Source organism: Ambystoma mexicanum, chromosome 6p, assembly GCF_040938575.1.
Source record: "Ambystoma mexicanum isolate Mex_15411 chromosome 6p, UKY_AmexF1_1, whole genome shotgun sequence".
Lineage (NCBI taxonomy): Eukaryota > Metazoa > Chordata > Amphibia > Caudata > Ambystomatidae > Ambystoma > Ambystoma mexicanum.
The window spans coordinates 612,205,924-612,226,650 of record NC_090935.1 but is presented as its reverse complement, the minus strand read 5'-3'; the positions used below and the strand labels follow the sequence as shown (position 1 = coordinate 612,226,650).

General features: G+C 46.8%; 1 protein-coding gene across 2 annotated transcripts in view; it reads left to right on the top strand.

The window, feature by feature from the left end:
* Window positions 1-20,727, top strand: part of ANKDD1B (ankyrin repeat and death domain containing 1B) — a 679,018-nt gene that overhangs the window by 328,891 nt on the left and 329,400 nt on the right. For both annotated transcript variants that reach the window (XM_069627461.1, XM_069627462.1), the window contains one exon: window positions 837-935. In XM_069627461.1, the coding sequence (XP_069483562.1) occupies window positions 837-935 (99 nt within the window). The remainder of the gene's footprint in view (window positions 1-836; window positions 936-20,727) is intronic.

The window sequence follows — 20,727 nt, the reverse complement described above, 5'->3', positions numbered from 1 at the left end:
CCCACCTATCTGCCTGTCAGCCCAGCCACCGTACATATGGTACGGTAAGACATGTGCTATTCTAACCCTCACCCATCTGCCCTCATGCTCATGTGCCCCCTTTCCCACACTTACCTGGATAGATTGCCTGGACAATGTGCTGTGTTTCACCCTTGCTTCTGCCTTTGCTGCATGCCCAGCATCGCCAATGTCCAGCTGAGTCAGTGAGTGTAGTAAGAGGAGTTCTCACCCTTTGCCCTCCCTCTTGCCTCTCAGCAGCCATTAGGGACCTTCTGATATTCGACTGGAATAAACACGCGTGGGAGCGACCGAATGCAAGCAAGGCGCTCATCAGAGGCCGCTTTACTTTCTTTACACTCTTTACTGGTTTGGCACTGCCCTTGCGATTGCTGAATTAGGGGCGACAAGGTCAATGCCAGGGTACTGAGGAAGTCCCCAGTGCTCGCAGCTGGTAACCCTAGCAATAGCTAAATGACACCCCTGTCACCTTATGAGGTACTCAGTGGGCAGCTGTGTTTTTTTTAAATGTTAGTGGCTATGCAGGTAACATGTAGTCTTGGATACACACTTTGTGCAGAGAGGATTTGCAAATATAGATTTCTTAGCTATTGAAAAGGGTACTGGTTTATTATGGTCTTTTAAGGCAGTGTGATCAGTAGACTTTGACAGCGAACCAATACTAGGCTACCAACATTCCATGAGTTATTATACAGTTTTCTTGGCTTGCAGATTCCACTATATCTAAGTGCCATATCTTATCAGTGCACGCTTCGTAACTTATGTCAACATTATTTCCCAACCTCTGATATTTACTTGTCCAATATTTGTATTTAAAGGAAGGAAACACGGTTCTCCACCTGGCAGCAAAAAACGGTCACAGTGAGGTGGTTGAGGTTCTGATATACCAGTGGGGAGATGTGAATGAAGAAAATGAGGTAAGTAAGCCTGGATGTTCAACGCCCTGGTTCCATGTGCTTAGATGTAAGAAGAAAAGAATCATGAAAAACAAAATGGTTGCCCCCTATTGTGTGGTGATGTATACAGTCCAACAATACTTATGTCGCCACATTGTCATATAAATAGTGGAACATATTTTTTTATCAGTTTTAAGATAAAGGTAATGTGTAGTAATAGTGAGAATTACAAAGTTAAAGTTACTAGAAACACACTAAAACAACAGTTCAAGTCTACACACGTTGGGAATGTCGATGTTAAGGTATACACACTTAGTACAAAGCTGCTGTTTAATCATTACTAACAAAAACTGCACTACAAAATAAACTTTAACTCGCTCCACAGTACATGGCAGATTCACTTGGGGGTTGGTGTGTGTGTGTGTGTCGGGGGGGGGCACATGAGTGAAGTGTGTGGGCGAGGGCAAGGGTGCGTGGTGTGTGTGAGAGTAGTAAGAGAGAGACTGGGAGTGGTGTGTGTGGGGTTTATGTTATGTATTTCAGAATATATTTGTAGAGGAAGGGACGCCTCGCACACCGAGCCAGCAAGCAACACAGCAGCCCAGCGCTCCCCTTAAAGACCAACAGCTTTGCCAAGGACTAAACACCATATGCAATACACAGGTGATTCCAGCTGGGCCTAGATATATGTATGCTTGTGATGTTAACATACAGGACAGGGCTGGATGCTGGCTCTGTATGTAAGAAGAGAATACATTCATCATCAAGACTGTTGTGTGTAGTCCTTACGTAGGCCACAACAATATTGTTTGTTCCCAAACAGAATATGCACTCTCATGGTTCCCTTTACTCTCCCCCGGTTCATGTGCACTGCTATTCCTATGCGAAAAGATATTTGGCCGAAGCGGAATCATTTGTCATATGCGCATGCGTCTGCCGCCATCTCCCCTCCCACAGAGATGAAGAGACATAAGAGTGAAACAGAAAGGTTGCCTAGAAACAATTGGCGGAGCTCAATGTTTCAGCTCACATAAATCAAAAATCCGTTTTCTAGGCTATCACCCGTCAGCCCCGCATTCGCGGCGCTTGCAAGGGGGTTCCCCCCTTTCCTTTTCATTCAGGTATTGATACGCATATACAGGAGAACTAACACGTTGTGCTTAATTAATCATGACACTTTGCATCGCCCATTTTCCGGTACACACATTGTCTAACTGATTAGGATCTTGCTATGAATCCCGGCCACTACGTGACCGTCATTCATGAACTCTCTCTCACTAGGGAGTCAACCCGATTCGATTTTTGCCTTGAGGACTGCCTTATTGGCCGAAACACGTGTCAGCTGTGACCACAATAAACCACTTTCCAGATGATTGGATTTTGCTTATTCAAGGATTCTTGCGCTCTCATTTTACGACTAAGAAACTGTCATTTTGAAAACCGAGTCCTCTGCGCAGTATTATCTGCACAAACTCTACTTTATGCCGTTACGTTTTATAATTAGATGCCCTATAAGTCTCAGGGTAGTCGGACAGGTATAATCCGTGTTAAAAAAAAAGTCTATATGCATCCCCTTCATTCATCGAACTTGGGTCTTCGCAGTTGTCTTTTTAAACGCCTGAAAACACTATTGTGTAACATGTTCAACCTTGCACTAATGTTAGAAAACAATATGTGAAAAAACTGTGGCATAACCATTTCCGTGAACTTCTTCATTCGTATTGTGGTGCCATTCGTATGACCATGACCGAGAGGTGCATTGTTATTTACATTTTCACCATATGAGGCATGTATAATACTCTTGTCAGCATTACAAGGGGACAGTTTGGCGGAAACATTAAATAACGTTCTTTTGCCCCCCACCCTTTTATATGATCTCCACATATAAAACTACCTCCCAAATAAATCCCTAATATAAACATTGATAAGGCAAATAGTCCAGCAACACAATGCATGACACACGTGTATGTGGAGGAACATGTAGCTACCATAGAGCGACCATTTGGCCGCCGACTTTGTTCTTTGCCAAAGAAATGCACATGAGAATTCATCTTTTATTATACTGAAAAAGGGGGAGAGAGAGAGAGATAGAGAAAGAGAGAGAGAGAGAGAGAGAGAGAGAGAGAGATAGGTATTTATATAATGTGCAAAATGTGCTTAGCAGCGTTGGGATGTTGGAAACCGCTTGTAAAAAAAGAACAAATTAAAATTATGGTCCTCATTACAAGTTTGGCAGTGACCCGCCATTGCCGCTAACCCCGTAACACTGTTTCTGCCACCTGAGATCCTGGTGTGACCAGAACATTACAAGTCCCGGTGGCCCAGTATCTCAGGCAGCGGAAAATGTTGTTCCCCATTCCCATAGAGTCCAGTAGGACTCTATGGGAGTGGCCATACGGCAGCACCAGCACTGTTGCTAACAGTGCCGGGGCTTCCGTGACAACTGTGCCTACCGGGGCCACTGCACACGGCAGGTCAGATATGCCGGGCGCAGAGGCCCAGCAGGCACAGTTATAGTCTGCCGGTCTGGAAAGGGTGCCGGTACGTTGCTACCGGCACGCTTAATTCCGGACCAGCAGACTTGTAATGAGGCCCAATGTCTTTAAAAAACGAATATGCAACTATATTCAACAATATGTTCAAACAGTGGCACCAGTAGTTCAGTCGGTGTGAATTTTGGCACCTTCTGACATATTGGGCCTCATTACACGGATGGCGGTAAGGGTTTACCAGTATCGGTAAGGGTAACAGTGCCGGTGAACCCTTACCGCCTTACTACGAGGTCCCTTTGTGGGACCCTACCTTAACGGCTGGTTTTACCAGCCGTTAAGGACGGGACCCACAAAGGGACCTCGGAGGTGATTACGGTACCGCAATTTGTGGTACCGTAATTACTGCCTTCCCCATTCCCATTGAGCTCTATGGGGGCAAAAATGGGAATGGGGAAGGGCCATGGTGAATGGGGAATTACCGCCCCCACACACCTTGGAATAGGGCGGTAATTCCACCATTCACCATGGCGGACTCAAATAAAATACCGGCGGCAACCATGGCGCTAATAGCGCCATGGTTACCGCTGTCTGTGAAATGAGGCCCATACTCAATTTGTGTGGGGAGTGTGGCATTTGTTGCCTTTCCAGATGTCCAAAAGATGCACCCAATACCGCAGCTCCCTTCATTTTATCACCAAGGGAGTGGCATAGACAATAGTGTATGGACCATTGTACCTAGACTCGATCCACCGATGGACATCAAATCTAACATAGAGCAGGTCGTTGGAGAGCAGCTTAAGCAGTGGTGACGTCACTGAGGTAGTTGCAGCGCTGGTTGTATCTCCAGATCGTGAATGTGTTGAGAAATAAAAGGTTATTGCTTTCGTTAAGGCAGACGAGTAAGCCTTGAATTCGTCCCCCAGAATGGATGCAGCCCTATGAGTATCCAATGCCTTCCTTATGGGAGATAAGGGCGTTTGCATACGCCACCCAGTCACCACCCCAAGCAGTGATAAATGATGATCCTTACAGGGATGTGTGCGTACGATTAACAATGCCAGAGGCAAGCAGTGGTTACCAGTCATTTGGTCGAAAAAAAAGGTCGACAGGACAAATGGTGGACACCATTTGGTCGAAAGATAAATGGTCGAATTTTTTTTTTTTGTATTTTAATGTTTTTTTTTTATTTGGAGGGTCCCCCCTAAACCTCTTTTTTTTCTAAAAAACCCTTTTTTTCCCTAAACGAAAACCTAAAAAATATATATATAAATAAAAAAAAATTCAACCATTTGGCTTTCGACCAAATTCCGTCGACCATTTGGCTTTCGACCAAATGTCTTTTGACCAAATGACTGGACAGCGCAAGCAGTGAACCCAGTTTTTTTGCAACGTGGTGCACAGCTTGGACAGCTTCCCTTTTAACAGACCGTTGACCCTCCCTCGGACCCCCTTGGCCTGGGAGTGGTAAATTGTGCACATTCGATGCTTAATGCCCAGAAATGCTGTTATCTCTTTAATCAGCTCATTGAAAAAGTGAGTGCCGTTGTCGGATCTTAACACATCGCACACTACCCATCGATGGGAAACTTCCCTAAGCAAAACATTTGGCGGCACACTTAGAATCCGGATGGGCACAAGGACCTGCCTCCACCCATCATTAGAAGGGGCACACAACCGCTTTTATTGCACCTTTCTCCCATGTCGGCGTAGTCTGTATGTAATTCACGGAACGGCCCAGTAGACCGGGGCAAAGTACCTCGGATTGTTCTCAACGTGTGTCCAGTGCTGTAAGATTGGCACGTAGTATACTTAATCACCATTTTTGATAACTCCTGCAGATTGGCGACGAACCTGTCCTCCTGTACATCTGCAGCAATATGATTTTTTGACACGTTTGGCGGATAGTGCAACTGATCGAAAGTGACCAGTAGCAATTCCTGCGACATGACTACTGTTCAGGTCATTTCCTGCTACCACAACAAATCTATTGGGGACTGCTTACACCCTCTTTTCACCCACAGATCCTTTTCTTCCTGGGGGGCCTGTCCCTGTAGTTCGATAATTTAAGCAATTGGCAGTGGAATATATGACTCTGGTAATTGAGCTCGACCTCGTACCACCACTGGATATTCTGAAACATTGGCCGCAGGGAGACATGCAGCTTGTTTGGCCACTGCACCCGCAGCTCCATTACAGAAGGAGACCTTGTCGGTGTCATTTGTATGGGCAGTGCATTTTACCACTGCCACAATGTAAGGCTGCAAGAGTGCATCTATCCGCTTGTCTAGTAATGCAGCATGCTGTACTGGGGATCCGTCAGCCTCCTAAACCTCCTCCTCTTCCATTATGCTAGGCCAGAGTGCACCATGGTGGTGACATTGGCGGAATCAGAGTACACTGTTACCTGTCATCCCTGAGACACCAGGAGCACCTCAATGAGCGCGATAAGCTCCGCAGCTTGAGCCAAATAATGCATGGACAATCTTTTCTGGACAATTATTTCATATTCTCTGTCTATTACTGCCGCACCTGTATGTCTCAAGCCTATCCCCTGGTCAATAGTTGCTGACCCATCAACGAAGATGACCCCCCCATCCCTCAAGTGCGCAATCTTGTGCTTTGGGAATGCCTTCCTCCTCTCCTTCAAATGTCACACAGTCATGCATGGCCAAATCTTTGCCAGTGCACATTTCTATGAGAAATGTGGCAGGATTTACAGTCTTACACCTCACTATGAGTATGTGTGGGCTGGACAGGATAATCTCATATGCGGATGCCCGCTGTGTGGTCAAAGTTCATTTGGATCGCTCAAGGATGGCAGGATGGCAAACATTGCGTGCTCTACTTACAGTGTTACTGAGAAACTCATGACAATTGTGGAACGCTTTTCAATTGCAAATGCTGCAGTAGCAAATGCCTGTTTGCAGGGGAACTGACCTTGCATCACTGAATCTAGCACACCACTGTAATAGGCCAATGGCTTGTGGCCCATCGTGCTTTTTTGCGTGAGCACCACAGTCATCATTTGGCCATTCGATTGGGAAAACAGATACAACTGTTGGGTGCTGTGAGAAACCTGAAGGTGTTTCACACACTAGTCCCCGGGGATCTGTCATCCAGGTGGCCAGCACACGGCCATCGCAATTGGAACCAGTTCCTGAGGGTGGACCATGGCGGGAGGATGACCTGGATGGGCGGTCTTCGGGGAGTGGAAGTGGGACACCGAAGGGCGAGATGTGGTATCCCCTTTCTTATAACACTCTTTCCCCATCCTACCAAGTAGGATACCTAGAAACTCAACCCCCCCCTTTTCCGACATGAACACTTTCTCATGGGAAGTTCATCGTGAGCAACAACGAACTAACACCAGAGCCGTATAGCTGCCATGTCCCAACCCAAGGGTCAGGCAGAGTCAGGCAATTACTGCTAATTACACACACCGGACTTCCATCACACTTCACCACACAGATAAGAAGCAGAGCACGAAAGCACACTCTGAGCAAGGCAGAACAAGCGAAGAAGCAGCAATTCCGAGAGGGCAGTTTAAACCGAGGAGAAAGGCGGTGAGATCAGAGAGGACGAAAAGGAGGAAATTACCCTTGCCCTTTTCAACCTAGTACTGCGACCTTCAAGAAACCTCAAAGAAAAGAAACATAAGACCGTGAATTGCAGCTGATGAATGGTGTGGCGTGTGTCAAAGGTACACAGGGCCCTCCTGCGCTGATAGCCAGGGTGGGGAGAAACGATTGCCCGTGGTACCGTCCTTGAATCCGACAGCAAAGCAATGCCATTGAGTTCAGCAGAGCCGGGGAGTTGGAGAAAATGATAGCAGACCGGACTGTGTTGTGCTCAAGGTTGCAAGTGTCAACATTGTATGAAGAAAGAGAACTGGTATACAATTGAACTCTGTGAAACTGGGATAGGTACTAGATAAATAGTGGTCCTGCAGTGGGTTATGTTGAATCCCATGCACATTCGAACTTCTTCGATGGTCTGTAAACTGAGATTGATCTGAGCCCGGTAGAGGGGGACTAATTGTAGTGGCAAATGTGAACCCGACTGAGGAATGCCTACGAATTGGGGTGAACAGTAATACACCCAAGAAGATTGTTGAGGCAAATGTGAACCAGAATGAGGGATGCTTACAAATAAAAGTTGGTCTGAATCTGACTAAGGGAGGCTAATGGTGAAAGAAGGATCGGAGCCCGGCTGAGGGGGATCCAGGGTGAAGAGTAAATCACCCGATGTGAATATTGGAAAAGGAACATTTCTTTATTGTTTTGGTACATCAGGATCTCTGAAGCAAGAGAATTTACGTGAAAGAGACTTGGGCACAGAAGGCCCTGATGTTGGTGAAAGGAACTGTGACCTGGTGCCAAAGAGTCCCAGGAATGTGCTGTGCTTGAGTGACCCGCCTTGTCCTGTGCTAAAAACGTGGGGAAGTGAGGCCATTAGCCTAAACATCCTGACTTATCGTTTTGTGAACACTTTTTTCTTTTTGTGAACATTATCCCACACTATTTTGTAGCATTGCGGTAAGGACTGGCAATAGTTTATTTTAGTATAGGCCCTTTTTATTTGACTAGAGTCTACTAGAACTGTATAATTATTATTTGATGGTTGTAGCTTGCTCTCATCGTATATTTAGGGTTAGATAGGCATTTTGTACACCCTTAATAATGTCACGCTCACCTGGTCTCCACGGGGGCATAGCACATAGCCGTCCGAATGATGTCTGCACTGGCATGGCTCTGGTGGTATGATGATATCCTCTCCCCTGTTTTCACCCCAGGAGGCGTTTGTCTGCAATGTTGAAACAAGATATTAGCTATTGAGTGGGGCTGGATTGGTCCCACCTCCTTCAACCTCCTGATGCCCAACTCCTCTTCTGGCTCACCTTTGAGTTTTGTGAGGTTGGCTCTCCGTCCTGCTTGACTTTCAGCAGGGGCGCAGTAAGCTCAGTCTTTCCTCGGACACAGTTACTTCACTGGTCCAGAGTGGCTGTTGCTGTGCCTGGAATATCTGGATTAAGCAGGTAAGTCTCTATGCCAATGGATGCTTGGTATAGGTGCTCAATGGGCCTCATTACGACCCTGGCGCTATTGGGTTAACGGCGCCGTAAAAGGCTGCGGTGTCGTTAACCCATTAGTGCCTGATTACGAGGTCCCTTTGCGGGACCTGACCTTAACGGCGGGTATACACCAGCCGTTAAAGTAGGGACCCGCAAAGGGACCTTGGTGCTAAGTACGGTACCGCAATTTGCGGTACCGTACTTAGTGCCTTCCCCATTCCCATTGAGCCCTATGGGACAAAAATGGGAATGGGGAAGGGCCATGGAGGAAGGGGGAATTACCGCCCCACCAGCCTTGTAATGGGGTGGTAATTCCCCCTTTCTCCATGGCAGAGTCGGTAAGTTACCGGCATGGACCATGGTGCTATTAGCCCCATGGTTTTCCGCCTGGGTCGTAATGAGGCTGAATGTCTTTATTTCCCAAGGTTTAAACATGTTTTGTCTTTCTTGCAGGCACGGATTCGTACGGAGGTTTGGATGAAGATTTGACTCTCCTAGGATGCTGGCCAGGTTACCTCCAGGTGAGTATTAGCGCGGGTGAGTGGCGCTGGATGGCTGAATAATTGTTTGTTTTTGTTTTGTGCGCGACTAACCTGCTGTTTTCTGTTCTTTCTATACAGGCGCGGCACGGCCCCAGGATGATGGATGGAATAACCACTCCAATGTATTCCAGAGGAATGCAGATGCGCGGGTGAGTGCCTGTGCGGATGCCCTCTTCCCAACAAGGACGGCGATCCGACGATCAGCTGAAGGCGAGACCGATGGATGAGAATTGCAGGTAAGGCCTTTGTCGCTGTAATAACACCTGTTCTTCTCTCTTTCTTCTTTCAGGCACCGATGGATGGAAATCTCAGAACGGGCGTGGCTGTAGCAGACACGGTGAGCATTACGCTGTAGGAGTGCAGAATAACGCAAAGCGCGCTCTGCCTGCAGGGTGTGGCTTAAATAGCCTTGCAAGTAGTTCCAGGCAAGTAGTCCCTTTACCACACCCTGCCTTTCAGGTAAAGTAGTCCCTCGGTCACGCCCTGGATATGCAGAAAGGCTCAGCCTCACTAGGCTGAGTAAGTAGTCCATATGGTTCAAACCATCTTATGAGCCTGGCGCCAGGACTGAGTCCAGGAGCTTCTGGGACTCTCCTTTGGGGCTTGATAAGCCCTATTGGGTGTCAATGAATGGGGTGGGCCCATCAGTTCCAGGGGTTTTGGAGCACGCACCATGACAGCACTCCCCCCCAAGTCTCCCCTAACAACGCGTTCTCCCACCGGTTTGTTCGGGTAATTATGATGAAACCTTTTCAGCAATCGTGGTGCATGAATATGATCACTAGGTTCCCACGATCTTTCATGTGGTCCATATCCTTTCCAGTCTATTAGATAAAATAGTTTTGATTTGATGATTTTTGAGTCCAGGATGTCCTTAACTTCATATTCAGGTTCTCCATCGACCATGATCGGTCTTGGTGGTTTCAGTACTCGGGTTCCTGGTTGCACTGGCTTCAAAAGTGAGACATGAAACACGGGATGAATCCTCATGTGTGGAGTTAAATCAAGTTTCATAGCTACCGGATTAATGATGGGCTTAATGGTGTATGGACCTACATATTTGGGATTGAAGGTACGGGTTCCTTTCATTGGTATGTGCTTTTCCGCCAGCCAGACTTCATCTCCAACTTTATACTTTGGAGCTTCACTTCTATGCATGTCTGCCGACCTCTTGTATCTTTCTTTAGCGTGTCTCAGCTGATCAGTTGCTTGTTTGAAGGCTTGAGTAATAGTAGTGTGCAAACTTCTTACTGCTGGCATTTCCAGGAGTTCAGGAGGATCAAGATTAGAGGTTCGTGGATGTATCCCGTAGATGGTATAGAAAGGGCCCTGTCCAATGCTGGAGTGCAGGGAATTGTTGTAGGCGTATTCGGCTATCCATAACATGTCCTTCCAAGTGCTTTCCGTTTGGTGTAACATACATCTGAGGTATTGTTCTAAAGTCTGGTTGGTCCTCTCAGTCTGACCGTCAGTCTGGGGATGGTGGCTGGTGGAGAGTCTTACGTCAATTTGCGCTAGCTCGCAACATTTTTTCCAAAAATGTAAGATAAATTGGCTGCCACGATCTGAAATCAGGATGGATGGGAATCCATGAATTCGGACTATTTGTTCTAAGAATTCGTTAGCTAGGAATGAAGCTGAGGGTAACCCCTTTAGTGGGATGAAATGAGCCATTTTAGAAAACAAGTCCACCACCACCAAAATTGTGTTGAACCCATTACAAGGAGGAAGGTCAGTTATAAAGTCAAGAGATAGTGTATGCCAATGCATAGGTGGAATCGCCAGGTCAACTGCAATGGTTGCAGTTGACCTGGAGATTTCTTCTTTAGGGCCTTGTTTTGTGCACAAACTCCACAGGATTATACAAATTGTTTGATGTCCCTACGCCAAGTTGGCCACTAAAATTGTCGCTTGATCTTAGCTTCGGTCTTCGCTATCCCCGGATGACCTTCCACCAGTGATTCGTGGTAGTTTGAGATGACCCTTTCCCGAAGTTTTCTATTTGGTAGGTAGAGACGTCCCTGAAAATATGGTAAGTGGTTTGAGACTGAATGGTGAACACTTTTGGTAGGCCAATCTCTCAGAGTGTCAGCATCCATGAGATGTGTGATTTCTTCGTGGATGTCATCTAAGGTTAGAGACGTTGTTATTCCTAAGATTTTTACTTCGGGAATGATGGGCACTGGGTCTGGGTTGGTGGATTTCTCTTCTTCCCCATCTGCCTTGCCATTTCCACAACCAGGTCAGTAAGTAATCACAAAGTCGAATTCAGCAAAAAATAATGCCCATCGGAGTTGGCGGGATGATTGAGCCTTTGCCACCTTCAAGTACTGTAGATTGCGGTAATCAGTGATTACTGTAATTGTATGTCTTGCTCCTAGAAGGTAATGCTGCCAAGCCTTGAAGGCTGCCTTAATGGCCAGAAGTTCCTTGTCCGTAATGGCATAATTCAATGCTGGTGCCGTGAATTTCCGTGACCAGAAGGCCACTGGGTGGAGTTGACCCGTTTCAGGATCTTTTTATGAGAGGACCGCTCCCATTGCCGAACTGGAAGCGTCGGTCTCAACCACGTACGGTAAGTCTGGACGTGGGTGTTTCAGGAACGGGCTGAGATGAATTTTTGTTTTAAGTCCTGAAAGGCTCTTTCTGCCTCCTCTGACCATTGAAAATGTTTGTTCTTTCGCAGTAGAGAGGTGATGGGATGTACTAGCTGTGAGAAGCCTGGAATGAAGCGACGATAGAAGTTCGCAAATCCGAGCATACTCTGAACTCCTTTAATTGGGGTTGGAGAAGGCCAGTTGAGAATGGCGTCAGCCTTCCGCAAATCCATGCGTACACCATGTAGGGTTAGGACAAACCCAAGGAACTCGACCTCCGTAACATGGAAGAAGCATTTTTCCAGTTTTGCAAATAGTCTGTGTTGTCGAAGTTTGTCCAGAACAGCACGGACGTGGTTCACATGTTCCTGTTCAGACGATCAATATACCAAAATATCGTCTATGTATACTACGACACACACATCAATCAATTCTCGCAGGACGTCATTCATGAAATACTGGAACGCCGCAGGGGCGTTACAAAGGCCAAAGGGCATCACTTGGTATTCGAATAGCCCGTATTTGGTGCGGAAGGCGGTCTTCCATTCGTCCCCTTTCTTGATTCGTACCAGATGATTTGCCCCTTGAAGATCAAGCTTGGTATAAATTCGGGCATCTTTAACTTGGTCCAATAGTTCAGGAATTAGTGGCAAGGGGTAACGGTTTTTAACTGTGACTTGGTTCAATGCGCGGTAATCAATGCAAGTCCTAAGGTCTCCTTACTTTTTAGGCATGAAGAATAAGGGCGAGGCTGCCAGGGACTTGGATGGGCGGATAAAGCCGTTAGCCAGGTACTGGTCCAGATACTTTTTTAGATGCAGATTTTCAGGTTCCGTGAGTGCATAGATTCGCCCACATGGAATCTGTGCGCCAGGTCTATCTGACAGTCGTACGATCTATGGGGAGGAAGAGTATTAGCTTGATCCTTCTGGAAAACATCCTGATAGTCTTGGTATACCGGAGGTAGCGGTTAGTCAGACTCATGATTGTTGTCACTTCCTTAACCAAAGGTTCCTTTGTTTGATAACAGGTACAAGCACATTCGACTGAGAAGGTCAGCCTCTTAGCACGCCAGTTGATGCAAGGATTGTGTGATTCTAGCCATGGCATTCCCAGAATTATTTGAAATTGTGGAGTCTTGATTAGATCGAACACAATGTCTTCCCGATATCCGTCTTGGCACAAAAGTGTCATCTCTGTTGTTGAGTGGACCCGAAGCGATCTCAGTTCCGTCGACAGTGGTGACTAAATCTGTTGTTGCCTTTTCGCACAGAGGAAGATTCATCCTTGTAGCCAATTCTTGATCCATATAATTTCCAATGGCTCCACTATCAATATATGCTCTGACTGCATGCATTCGGGACGGCTGTTGGTGATTTATGAGGATCATTGGCAAGACTAGGTGCGAGGTCTGAGAGTCCTTCTTTTCGCTCGACAAGCGGACTTCTACGATTGTCGGGCGAGGAAGTTTTCCGACTCCGGCTCCGTTTCCACTTTGCCAGCAACCCCAACTGCCCTCTTGGGTGGTTTTACGAGGCAGTCTCGGAGGAAATGGCCGGCTGAGCCGCAATACAAACACAGCTGTTGTTGTCTTCTTCTATCTCTTTCAGCCTTGGATAACGGCCCACGCACTCCTCCAATCTGCATGGGTTTGGCCAAGTCGGTGGTTTTGGATGCATTCTCCTTTGGGCGCACAAAAACCCGAGTGTCCATTCTAGCTCGATCTGCCTTACGGTTCTGTAGTCTATGATCAAGCTGAACCACCAAATCTATGTATTCCGCACAATCACTGGGAGGGTTGACCACTTGAGCTAAAACATCCTTTAACTCCCCTCTTAAACCACAGTAAAACAGAGTTGTTCTTTTGTCATCTGGCCAATCGGTTTCTACTATCAGTCTATTAAAGGTTGCGATGTACGTCAACAGATCTTGGTTGCCTTGGCTTAGGGACAAGAGTTCATTATCCAATGCCTGACCCTGAGAGTGGCGGGCAAACAACTTCTCCATGTTCATTTGGAACCTCTGGAAGTCTCGCAAGATGGGATCGTTGTCATGATGCCTACCCCCAGGCATCCAGATCGAGTCCATCAGCCCCGGGAGCAGGCATCCAGATACTCATTAAAACCCCAACAGTCCCAGCTGGGGGCTGTTTGGATTCAGTCCTGGCAACCTTAGGCGCCAGGCTCATCATAGAAATCAGTCTGGCACCAGGCTCATAGACTTTACTAACCTTATGCAGACCATGCTGCAAATGAGTCCAAGCCAACGTCAGGCCTGGATGGGACTATTTTATTACAGGGACTATTTTTCACTCGGGTGTGGTTCTGGGGAACTTCTTACCTGGAACTACTTTGCAGGCTATTTAAACCACGCCCGAACAGCAGCCCATGCTTTGCGTTATTCTGCATCCAGCAGCGTGGTGCTCACCGTGTCTGCAAGTCAGCATCCAGTCTTCTGCCACGTCCGCCTCGAATCCGGAGCTCCTAGACAAAAGGCAAAGAAAGGAGAAGAGGTTAGATCACAGACATTATTTGATTCCTTACCTGATTCCGGACCCAGCACATCTCCGAGCCTGGAAAGGACATTATTTCAGCACGCGTCGCTTCGCCAGCAGCAGCGCCGCGTTATACTCACCAGTCCACCGGATCTTTCGACTCGGCGCTGCTTCCGTCATTTTCTTCATCGAAACCCAGCACCTGGGGGGAAAACAAAAGGAATAACAAGGTGAGCCGAGAAAACCAACAAGGACAATCTCTTTGCCACCATAGGCTTACCTGCTTTACCACCAGAGGTATTATTCTTTAATTCGCCGCATCTTCCTATGCCGCACCTATAAAGGGAGAGAAAACAGCAAGTTAAACTCATGCAACTTTTACCGGACAGTGTTTGGTAATACAGACCTGAACGCCATCAGATGCCTCCAGCTGCAACCTAACGAGGGAATGGAACAAGAGTGAACATCGGACATATTGAACTCTTTGAACTTTATAGACACTGGAGTCAATATTCCTCCAGAACTCTTCCGGTACCTTCAACCCAGTGAAGTAACTGGTATCTACGCGCCCCTGCATGCCATGCAGAATGGAGAGCTCATCAGTTAAAAACATAAGGTGAGGTTACCAAAAGAGAATATCGGAGGTGATTAGTGGGGAGAACGAGAACTGTTGGGGGGCCATCACTAAAGTCCACAGGTGGCTAAATCCCTTTCTCCACTTGCAGGAGAATACTTCTACGAGTCCAGCAGACAAGATTAGGTGGGCCAGTCCAGACTGTCATCTCTTCACTACGCATCACGTTGGTGGAGACCGCAGCTGTCCGGGTCCGATCGACGCCCCTGTGGGAACCAGGTGAGCGTAACAATCGTCCCGATTGACTAGAGGTACCGACCAGTCCGCAGCACTGCCACTGAAATACGACAATACAAAGGCTACCTTAGATTGGTCATTTGGAAAGGCCCCTGGCCTACATAGGAAATGTAGTTGGCACTGGTTTATAAAGACCTCATACCTTTTTGGGTCTCCTGCAAAGCGTTCTGGAGGTGCCAAAGGTATGGCTCCTGGAAGGACTACTTGAACTGGATTGCTGGGTGTAGTCGGAACCGTTGACCCCAATCCTGGTAACGGTGTTTGCCCCGCCTGGGATTGAAGCAATTGTCTAGCGAGCTCATCGGTATGATCTTTGGCCACGATCAATTCTCTCCTTAAAGCATTGGTCTCCTGCTGGGCCGAATGTACCTCGGCCCTGAGTTCCCCCAAAAGCTGGGCTAGTTGGTCTGTCTCATCGGTTTCCATGACGCCCAGGTAGAGATTTTGTAGAAGGCTTTGCTTTCTGTCACGCTCACCTGGTCTCCACGGGGGCGTAGCACGTAGCCATCCGAATGATGTCTGCACTGGCGTAGGTCTGTTGGTATGATGATGTCCTCTCCCCTGTTATCACCCCAGGAGGCGTTTGTCTGCAATGTTGAAACAAGATATTATATATTGAGTGGGGCTGGATTGGCCCCACCTCCTTCAACCTCCTGATGCCCAACTCCTCTTCTGGCTCACCTTTGAGTTTTGTGAGGTTGGCTCTCTGTCCTGCTTGACTTTCAGCAGGGGCGCAGTAAGCTCAGTCTTTCCCCGGACACAGTTACTTCACTGGTCCAGAGTGGCTGTTGCTGTGTCTGGAATGTCTGGATTAAACAGGCAAGTCTCTATGCCAATGGATGCTTGGTATAGGTGTCCAGAGGGGCGTAATTACACTGACGGGCCCATAGATCAGTACGCACCCTCTGGTACCTGTAATACAAGATAGCTGCACCATGTGAGGTCCGGGGTGCAGGATTCACTTACTCCAACACGACTCAATAATGAGGACTCAGTAGTTTGGCAAAGGGAAGTCTGTTTAATCAAATAGAGAAACAAATGGAAATCAGCAGCATTGCGATCACCTGTCTCGCTCCGACTTCCTCGAACTTCAGTCAAACAGTCATTGTTATAGGCAAAACTCGTCTAATTCTATAAAAAATCATCATGCAATATAATTGGTTAGGAAAGGTAACTTAAGTATAGGTGTTATATCTGTATATGGGAACAGAGCATGTGGATTGGGCAAGTTACACCCCTAAGCATAAATCTCCACTTTAATTTGCAGCATGCAGAATGGACACCCAGGTGCCTAGTGCCCCAGGATTCACCCTGCCTCCTTTCCATCAATCAGTGTTTTAGGGCGATGTGTCAATTAGTTGGCTGAGGATGGCCTCAAAACTGTAGTCTCTTATCGGGAAAAGTTATGGCATCCTCGGGACATCAGGCGGTGGTACATCTTGATGCCTGGCTGATCACGTGTTACTTCACCATGAATCTGCTTTATTTTCCAGCTTTTCGTGTATTTAATTCTCCTTGTAGTCCCGCCACCTGCCCGGGCCTCCTTATCTTGACCTTCACATGGCAGACTGGTATGCTCTGAATTTTCAATTCTCCTTAGCTGAAGCTCACCTCCCTTTCTTGGGTTGACCTCCATTTCCCAGGCCTGAGCCGTCCTTTGTTGAGTTTCGATTCCGCTCTGTCCCCTGGCTTGGGCTCGGATGTGAAACCCGACTAGTTAGGCCTTAGCCGCCTGGGCGTACTTCTGCTTTTACAAAATGGAGTCGCACGTGTACATTGTGCTTTACTGAGGTAGATATATAGTTGGCGCTTGCCGCTCTACTCTTCTACTAAGCATTGCAAGTAGTATCGATTTCTTAGCATCTTGCGTTTCAAGCCTATTTACACACATTAGCTGGTTTGAGTCTTCCATCTGGGTTCATGGCTATGATTCTTTTACGTTTTCTGCATTGTTTCACTTTCGTGTCTCTTGTGTCCATTTTAATGGCTGCTCGCACTGGCATGTAACCTTTTCCATGTTCGAGTCTATCCAGGCCCTCGTCTCATTACCATTGGCCTTCCATCAGGGTTCGTTGTGTCTTTTCATGTACATTCTGTACATACTCATCGTTTTGTATCAGTGGCTGATATGGTTGTCTGATGGGGTACCTTGCAGCCCAGGGCTGTCTGGTTATGGGCGCTTCAACAGGTACTGCTCTTCTAATGTACACTGGGCACAGTCCCAGCGCAGCTCTTTATTGGTTCATCTGCTCCTCATACGTCTCGTACCTTGGCAAGTACTTTACTGGTGCTTCAAATTGAAGGGCAGGGGTGCAGGCCATGTCTGGGACCGTCTTTCTTGCAGGCGTGGATTCGTACGGAAGTTTGGATGAACATTTGACTCTTGTAGGATGCTGGGCAGGTTACCTCCAGGTGAGCATTAGCGTGGGTGAGTGGCGCTGGATGGCTGAATAATTGTTCGTTTTTGTTTTGTGCGTGACTAACCTGCTGTTTTCTGTTCTTTCTATGCAGGCACGGCGCGGCCCCAGGATGATGGATGGAAGAACCGCTCCTACGTATTCCGGAGGAATGCAGATGCGCGGGTGAGTATTGGAGGCCTGTGCGGAAGCCCTCTTCTCAACAAGGACGGCGACCCGAAGATCAGCTGAAGGCGAGACCGATGGATGAGAATTGCAGGTAAGACCTTTGTCGCTGTAATAACACCTGTTCTTCTCTCTTTCTTCTTTCAGGCACCGATGGATGGAAATCCCAGAACGGTCGTGGCTGTAGAAGTTCGAGGACAGAGCAGACACGGTGAGCGTTACGCTGCAGGAGTACAGAATAACGCGAAGCGTGCTCTGCCTGCAGGGTGTGGCTTAAATAGCCTTGCAAGTAGTTCCAGGCAAGTAGTCCCTTTACCACATCCTGCTTTTCAGGTAAAGTAGTCCCTCGGTCACGCCCTGGATATGCAGAAAGGCTCAGCCTCAATAGGCTGAGTAAGTAGTCCATATGGTTCAAACCATCTTATGAGCCTGGCGCCAATGAGTCCAGGAGGTTCTGGGACGCTCCTTTGGGGCTTGATAAGCCCTATTGGGTGTCAATGAATGGGGTGGGCCCATCAGTTCCAGGGGTTTTGGAGCACGCACCATGACAGATAAAAGTTCTGTGGGATGTTTTTACCCATGCATCCAAGCCCTACCATAAAACTGTGCAGTACTGGCATGGAAAACATCATGATGGCCAGAACTCCCCAGAGAGTGCACACGGAAAACATGAAGAATAGGCTGCCACCCGTTTTTGCCTATGTTGTGAGCACAGGAGGGCACTGCCTAAAACCACCATTGGGCTACACACACAGTAGCCTGAAACCATTGGGAATGGCAATGCTGATTGCCAAAAAGCAACTCAGAACTGTGGGGAATTCATTTTCTTAATCCCAAAAATGGTTGCATTACCAGTACTCACCACTATCAGAAAGCCGGCGTTTTAAAACCACCAGACATTTGTGTAAAACTGAACAAATGAAACAAAACCAGACCAAGGAAAGACTTGCTAAGAGGTGGACACAATGTAAAACTATATTCTGAAATGTCTTGAAGGAAGTAATTATTTAATGTATAGGTTAAAATTGTCAGTTTGATTTGAATGTAGAAAACTGGGAACAAAAAGTGACATTTAGCTGAAACCTAGCTTAATGAAACGGAATTCTGCCTGACAACTACCCCCGACAGAAGTTGAAACTGGATCAACAGCCACTCTTCCCAGGCCTAGCTGCATCCTGCTGCCCCTTGCCAAAAGAAGTTCACCTCTCTGATTAGATTAGGGGTGGAGCACCTGGGAACTGGAGGGGACAGAACAATGCAACTTCCTTGACTCAGGCAAATGTTATATTGGGGGCGTCGTAAAATAGCTTCCTCTTGGGAGAAACTGGGGGCAGCTGTGCCTCTGTGAACAAGCTGGCTTGGGGGAAGTGGATAAACCAGTTATTCCACCCTGTGATGTGGGAAGCCACACCCCTTTTTGACGCGAGCATAATTTAAAAAAGATAGATAACTCATAGTGCGTACTTGTCAGAATTATATAAGTAATATCATTATTTTTGTGATTTTTCTGTGAACATTTTAAGAGGCGTTAGGACCCTGTGGTGTATTCTGGGGGGTTGCTAGCGGAAAATAGGGTCTTACTCCAAATGTCTGCATGTTAAAAATCTGACACTTCATCAATTAATGTCCATACTCCTTGCGCACATGTGTGTAATTTTGGGTAAATGTCCGATATTGCAAAACCAGTTAAAAAGTGCAAAATGTTGTCATTTTTTAATGCAAGCCCCCAGGAAGATCAGAGGCGGACAAGCATGGACCATAAGGAATATATAATGTGTACATGTAATTTCAACAAATTGTATATCTGGGAAAGATGTATTTGAATCAAATATAGATTTGTGGGCAAACTGACCAGGGGAGGATCCTCTGACCCATAAACAGACCTCATCATGATGACAATCCATTTCCTTCCCCCAATCATGCGAGAGGGGAGAATTGGGCCAATGACAAGTAGAGAGGGGCAGGCTTAGCTAGGCCCAGGCACACACCCATTTTCAAAACACATAAAAAGAGACTGCTGGGACAGGTAGAGACATTCAATTCCATTTGCTGCGGAGCATGCTGACCGACGACTTCACATCCAGAGATCCAGACTTCAAATCCATCAATCTCCAGAACCTGTAGCAGAAATTAACTCCAGAATTTGTAGCAGAGAGGCCTGAATCCACCAGCTGAATCCTCTTCAGCAGGCCTCAAAACTAACCAAACTATCCAACAGCCGGGCAAGCTGTTTGAATTTTTGCCGAGAATTTTTGCAAGAACCTGTAGCAGTACCCAGAAAGCAGTGTTACATCCAGAATCCAGAGAGGCTAGACCAGCAGAGCAGAGCTGACCCAGATCGCTGTGAGCAGAACCGGTGCCTGATTGACCCGTCGAGCAGACAGAACCGCAGCTGGACGTGTTGACCAGATCCGTGACGAGGCCTAGTTCAAATTTATATTGTGAGTACCTAGCAGAACTGTGCAGAACCAATCTCTTAGTTAAAATAATCTAATCCAAACTATTTTAACCTAAGTAGAACAGCCTCCTAGAAATCGTGTCATCTGTCATTTTTAAAGCTGCACAACTGTCACCTGTCAATTCTGCAGCTGCAAGCTGTCACCTGTCATTTTGAGTTTACTTTAAATCCGAAAACTACCTTTATTTAATCGTCCGTATCTCTGGAACCGTTTGTCCAGAACAGACTTCCTACTCCTTATACTTTTTCCGCAATCACGATTTACGCACTCGCGAAATTTACCGCGATTTGCGATTTTGGCTCAATTTCTCCACTTGTCAAAATAGCAGCTCCATTCTTTCTTTTGTTAAAATCGGTTTGCAACTTGGTAATAACTCAGAGCATTGTTAAAGTGAGCCTGAACTAATATAAAGTAGCCATCACCTACCCTGAACCTCTAGAGAGAATTAAAAGCAATTTTAGCACCTTTTCACTTCCTTGCAAACCACATTAAAGTAATTCGCCTGTGTTTAAAACTCATCCCTGTTTTCCCAAAGCTTGAGGGGGGAACTGGATTTTGTATTGTATTTGATTGCATTCCTGAGAACTGTGTGCTCCTCTTTCCATCTCCTTCCATTTCTTACATTGCATAGGGGAGGGGGGTGAATTGCCAGAGAAAAAGTGATTATCTTATCTTTTGCTAAAATCATATCAAGTATTTCTGTAC